The following is a 6,711-nucleotide window of genomic DNA, read 5'->3' on the forward strand; positions in this document are numbered from 1 at the left end:
AAATTATAGTCACTGATAATAATGTGCGGATCTCATTGTGCACGTTAATAGCACGTTAAAACAACAAAAACAAAAAATATATTAATCAGTAATATTTCGGACTTGGACGATGTGTTTTGGCGATGTTACATGCTGAATTAAAAGATTTCAAAACAGATTGTTTAGTTCGATTATATTTGAAAACAAAAAAAAAACGCAACGAAAGTAACGATGTAAATATAAAATAAAGAGAAAGAATCACATATTTTGTTGTGTCGCGTGTGTGCAGAATGCGTGAGAAAGAGGGAAATTTTAGGGAAAAGGGAATGAATGAGAGAGTGTGAGAGAGAAAAAAAATGTAAGGATGATATAGTAATACTTGTAACAAAGTCAACTTAAGCGGAAAATATAGTATGAGAATAGAGGATAACAAAAAAAAGATAAATATTTGCCTGTTAAAAATATGACTATTCTATGTTTTATGTTTGATAAATACTATTTCTATATACTCTTTTTAATGAGACATTTCTCTCTGCTGTAGTTCAATAACGATTGTCCTTTATGTGTGTGTATGTCTGGTATGCAAATGAAAGAAAGAACTTGCTTAAAAATATATTTCTTCAAGTGAAAAAGAAGCTTAAATATCGCGAAGATATTTTGGTTCAGCCGAAAATTCAATACTTTTTTAATCGTCAAAAGCAAAAAGTTACTCAATGAAGTCTTCCGTTTCCGATAATATTTTACGAAGGCTAAGGAAAAATAAAAAGAAAAAAAACAATCTTTTTGCCAATCATGACAATATTTGAAGGAAGCTGTGTAAAACAAGTCGGATGACACACTATGTACGATATCGGATGATACGCGATGAGCTTAAATACGACAGACTGCAATGAGACAATGATATATATAAATATATAAATATATATATATATAAAGTTGTAAAAGAAAAGGTTGTAGTATAAAACGGCGAAAATAAGCGGATTTTAAGGGCCAAACAACAGTGTAATATTAAACAGCCGGTATCCTAGAGATAATATTACGGATACTCAAACAGTATATATAGTATTTCTCTCTTATTGATATACATATTATTATAAATACAGCAAGAAATTTTTTATAGGGGAGACAGAAAAATAAATCGACAGAGTTTTATTCATCGTCAACTAGCTCAGCAGACTCGAAAAAAAATGCGCCTTTTTCACACTTCGATATTGTAAAAACCGGTCAGCCAAGCGTTTTGTACGTTAATATAAATTATTATACGATAGAGAGAGAAAGAGAGTAGAGATTATGATCTCAATAACGTGTTATATGTAAAACGCATTCGGCATTAATAATTTTAGACACTACTGACCTAGTTGAACTGCAAAAAAAAAGACAAGAGGAACGCCCGTCACATGTTATTTTACTCTGAAAATATTTCGTTCCCGACATAGAATAGCTGTTCACACAGATACGATTAGAAAGTAGTTTTATACATACAACACGATTTTTTTTATCATTACAAAATAAAAAAAAAATGTTTTTATAAAGTGTTGTCCCGTTTTTAAACTCATTCACTCGTTACTCCTCTGAATGTGAAATTTATTTTATTCCTTTTATCCTCTTCTCTTGAGTCTCGTATAGATTTTACGTATCGCATGTAAGAGTATTTGATTTTTTTAAATACTACTTTATAGTAAAGAACGAGATTATCTTAATTTATTTATATTCTCAAATGGAGTAAGATTATCTCAATTTATAGAAACAATTGTTTTTTGTGATACTTTTTAAAGTTAAATTGTTTTACAATATTAGAGAATAACAAATTTAAAATAGGTAATAAAATAGAGCACACAATATAACAATTGTACGATTTTATATCGTAAAATGTTTTGTATAACATATCAAACATTTATTTTATATTAAATGCAATACGCTACATATATATACACACACACATATATATATATATATGCATATGTGTGCACACACACACATATATAATTATATATAAATCTCACATGTGATGTGATTTATTTGTTCGTAATATCACTTGGCAAATATTTCTCTGGTGCATTGTCGTATAAGAATTATCCCTTGATAACTGCAATTGGTCGTAACTTAATGCATTTCTTGGAAATCCCAGCTTCATGACAAGTGTTGACAACATCCGTTACATTTTTATAAGATTCCGGAGCTTCTTTCATAAAACAAATGAGAGAGCACGACCCTGTATGTAAATATTTTCATATATCGGTTCGCATTAGAAATTGATAAATTCTTTATAAACACATCTATACTATAATTTATAACATATAGAACGCGATCTTACAATTTTCTATTCTTATTTTTATACTCACAGCGCCATGACATGTTGATCCAAATGTTTCTTTCATACCCTGTTCTGTACCAGTCAAAACGTAACTGCAAGTTCCCATTGTACCACCGATTAAAACTGGCTGTCCTGTTAACTGATAGTCTACAGGAATCAAAGGATGATGTGGTGGAAAAGCTCTTGTTGATCCCTTAAAATAAAATCATTTTTATGACGTATAATAAAAAAATTATATTTTATATACACACACGTGTGTGTGTGTGTGTGTGTATGAGCTATTGTTTAATTCTAAAAAGTACCAAATATCCAACATAAATTTACCTTTCTATGAACTAAAAGGGTCTTCTGCTTTCCTTCAACAATGTGCTCTTCTATTTTCGCAATATTATGGGAAACATCATAAATAACATGCATATCCAAGTCATCAGGAGATGAATGAAATTGTTTCGCAAATGCCTGTTGACAAAAATGTGTATTACATATACGGATATATATATGTCTGTTTATCTATTTCTATTATAATAATTATAATTTTTAAAAATACCTGTCGAGTAAGAAATGTCATAGAACTTCTATTAACCCATGCAAAGTTTGCAGCAGCTGCCATCGATTTTAAATAATCCTGTCCTTCTGGTGATTTAATGTGAGCGCATGCGAGCTGCCTATCGTTAGTTTCTATATTATCACGTTTCATAGCCTTTTCCATTTGTACAAGTGCATCTGAAATGTTTTTTATATGTTTTATATTGTAAAATAAGAAAATGTATGTGTATATATTGTAAAATAAGGAAATGTGTATACAAATGCACAATTTACTTTTGCCTGAAACGTTTTTCGCCGAGAAACATGATGTTTGAATTAAATTATTGATTCTTAAATAATTTTACCTGTAGCGACCTGATGTCCAAATCCTCTGCTTCCTGAATGGATCATAACACAAATTTGTCCCTTTTCTTCAATACCCATTTTACACGCTGCCCATTTATCGTATATTTCGTCTACCACTTGAATTTCTGCGTAATGATTTCCAGCTCCTAATGTACCTAACTAAAAAAATATTTATACATGAATTTAGTCATTGTTATATTACAATTTTTCACAAATATCCGCATTCTGTTTCATACTTGAGGGAGTCCGCGTTTCTTAGCTCTCATTGATACTTTTGATGGATCGGCATTCAGCATTCTTCCATATTCCTCGCAATGTTCNTTATCCTCTGCCCAAATGTAACCTACAATTTATGATTTTATTATATTTTTATTCTGATTAATGTACAATAATATGTTATGATGTCATTGTATATAAATCTTTTTACCTTCTCTCAAAGACCAGTCCATTCCCATTTCTAATGCTTCTTCCAAATCCCGCGCATTCATTGGGATAATTCCTTTCGATCCAACACCTACTGGAATATGGTCAAACATACTTTGCGCAAGTTGTTCCTGATAAAAATAGTTTTATAAATAATCACAAGATGAAAGTATTCACTGGTTTAAATGGAGGGTTTAGGATAATCAATAAGTTCTTCAAGTCAAAAATCATGGGACATTAAACTGTTGAAAATTATCAATAATAAAAAAACCTTTATTGGTAAGACATCATTCTCAAATAAGTTTGTTCGTAACAAACGAACACCACAATTTATATCAAAGCCTACGCCACCAGGTGATACAATTGATTTGGGATCATCCATATCAAATGCTGCCATATTACCTAAATGCAAGAAAGTAGTTCTTAAATATAATTTCATTCATTATAATAGTATGTTATTATAAGATAATATTATTCTCTCTTATCTATCATAAATAGAATTAATATTCTATATACTTGTTTATAAAAAATAATAGTTCTAGAAGATATAATTTACCAATAGCAAAGCCATATCCAGAATGTACATCTGGTAATCCAATGGATCTATACACAATACCGGGCAGAGCCGCAACATTAGCAATCTGTTTCATTCCTGGAAGAAAACCTCCAACTGCACCTGGTCGACATGCATTGCGCAATTCCTCAAACATCAAACGTTCCAGTGAATTGTTTACATAGAACACGCCTTCAACCTTGATGATAAAACATATTTATATAAAAAAATTGTAACAAATATAATATGAGCAATAATTGCACACATTTCAAATTGTTTGTAAATTATACATTTGTATTATAAAACCAACAAAACACCTTACCTTCATATTAGGTTGAAAGCCTTTTTTTATTTTCCAACAATATTCTGTTATTTTTTCCAAATATTTGAGCTCTTCTTGATATTGTCTTACAACCATTTTTCAAAATTGAATATAATTGTTTCTTCGGAATAAAAAATGACAAATGTTTAGTTTTTAGCAAACTGCTTCACAGATTTGAATAAGAATATATTTAATATTCTTCTCCTTTTCAGAAACAACGAATAAACTTGACTCTTTGATTGCGTGTTTAAGTTCGCGGACTCCGAAAATCCACCAAGAAACAATGTTTCTGCTCAATACACCAACTCCAAAGAAAGATAACGCAACTGAGCGCAACTGTAATAATTAATGCGTTTTTTAACTTTTTATGCGCTGATCCAGCTGATCATTGATGGAGAAGTGCACATGCGCACGATATTCTACATATATATATATATATGTGTATATATATGTATGTGTCTACCAACATATATATTAAGTCATTGAGGTTAACGTAAGACTTGTAGCAAAAGTTGCTACAAGTTGCGTCTGATTGCTTTTTCTTCTGAGACTGGTGTATCAAATATATTTGTTGTTTCTGAAAAAGAGAAGAATAGTATTGAATATATACATATGTTTATTTCATCATAGTTAAAGAACCCTAACTGAGCTCTTGCTGAGTTTTAACCAAAATGAGTGGTCAGGTTGTTCGCCACGTAAAACCAATTTTATCCGTCAGCAGAGAAGATGCTCGTCGAAAAGTACTCATATTATATAAAGCATGGATTCGTCAAGTTCCATCAATGTGTACGTTTTTCTCGCTCCCTTATGTTAGCAGCAAAGATTTTATAGTTTCTCTTATTATTTAACCTAAAACCTAAAACATAAGAAAGATCTTTCTTATATTTACTATTACTATTTACTGCTCTATATTTACTTTCTATTCAATCATTGTGTTAATGTCATTTAATACACTTGTTTTGTTAAATGCAATATGTATTATATTTTGTAATATACAGTTTTAATTTTGTATATATTGTGTATTATATAAATTATATTTAATATTAAGTTAATGCAAACAATTTATCATATTACCTAAGATAAGCATAGAGTTTTAAACTGTGTTATTAATCACAATAATTGCTACATTTAGCTTTTAGAAACAAATTTTTACCTGACATAATTTCTCTGAAATCACTGATTTTATTTGTAATAGATTGAAAACCAGCAAACAACAAATATTTTGCATCAGTTTAACTTTGTATATCTTTAACATGATATCTTTGTTTCTTCTTTTTACAGTGTTACTTTATGATATCCCTAAAGATGAAGCAGCTTGTAAGGCAAAGATACGTGAAGAGTTTAAACGTCATGCTCATGTCACTGATTTAAGAATTATAGATCGACTTATTATAAGGGTAAGAGAGCAAAAATAATACAGCCAAAATTACATTTGCTTCTTCACAAATAGATATTATATCTGTATTAATAAAATTTAAAATAATGTGTATGCGTGTACACATACATGTACACACACATGTAATTTTTCAATCAAAAAGAATCACAAAACAAAATTACACGAACTTTACATATTTAACTCTAATGAAATCTTGATTGATTTGTAAACAAATTTGTATGTATGTTATATAACAGGGTCAGATGGAATTACAAGAAGTAGCCAATATATGGAAAACCAAAAGTGGACTTATGCACTATTGGAAAGAAACATGGGAGAAGAAGCCAACTGATTTCATGTCAAAATTCCTTAGTGGGCAAGATTAATTTACTTTGCTTTGATTAGTTGATAAAATGCATCAACACCTGGTTGCATTTTAGAAATATGTGATTGTAACAAGTTATGTACATATGTGTTAATATAATAAATATGAAATGATTTTCTTGCAATGAATTTGGATATTGTGTATTGTAAATGTATTAAGAAATAAAGGCAAGAAATTTATTAATATTAAAAGAAAAACCGACATAAGATGCACTTTCAAATTTTTTGTGTATAGTACTCTATTAGAAGAATATTTGAGCAAAGGGACAGGGCGCACCTCCCAGCCATTTTCGAGAAAACTCGATTTAAATTAAATCATATAGTGTAGCTTATATACCCTTTCGTTAGTAGTATTTTTGAGAACCGCGGCGTAGCGCAGGGGCTAAGGCGCCTGACTACTACGCTGGAGACTAGGGTTCGATTCCCGCTGGCTTTTTTTTTTTTTTTTTTTTTTTTTTTTTTTTTTTTTT

General features: G+C 30.0%; 2 protein-coding genes across 2 annotated transcripts; one reads left to right on the top strand and one right to left on the bottom strand.

The window, feature by feature from the left end:
- Positions 1-2,149: 2,149 nt before the first annotated feature.
- Positions 2,150-4,882, bottom strand: LOC109855294 (tRNA-splicing ligase RtcB homolog). Its single transcript, XM_020429384.1, has 10 exons — positions 4,483-4,882; positions 4,164-4,359; positions 3,879-4,009; positions 3,612-3,738; positions 3,421-3,527; positions 3,184-3,343; positions 2,841-3,016; positions 2,618-2,752; positions 2,322-2,486; positions 2,150-2,191 (listed from the first exon to the last, which is right to left on the bottom strand). Exons 1-10 carry the CDS (start codon positions 4,576-4,578, stop codon positions 2,165-2,167), a joined length of 1,320 nt encoding a protein of 439 aa, XP_020284973.1. The 5' UTR covers positions 4,579-4,882; the 3' UTR covers positions 2,150-2,164.
- A 68-nt stretch (positions 4,883-4,950) lies between these two features.
- On the top strand, positions 4,951-6,370 carry LOC109855290 (NADH dehydrogenase [ubiquinone] 1 alpha subcomplex subunit 6). Its single transcript, XM_020429378.1, has 3 exons — positions 4,951-5,268; positions 5,764-5,879; positions 6,115-6,370. Exons 1-3 carry the CDS (start codon positions 5,154-5,156, stop codon positions 6,241-6,243), a joined length of 360 nt encoding a protein of 119 aa, XP_020284967.1. The 5' UTR covers positions 4,951-5,153; the 3' UTR covers positions 6,244-6,370.
- The last annotated feature ends 341 nt before the right edge of the window (positions 6,371-6,711 follow it).

The sequence above is a fragment of the Pseudomyrmex gracilis genome, unplaced genomic scaffold, assembly GCF_002006095.1.
Source record: "Pseudomyrmex gracilis isolate BER0280 unplaced genomic scaffold, ASM200609v1 scaffold_86, whole genome shotgun sequence".
NCBI lineage: Eukaryota > Metazoa > Arthropoda > Insecta > Hymenoptera > Formicidae > Pseudomyrmex > Pseudomyrmex gracilis.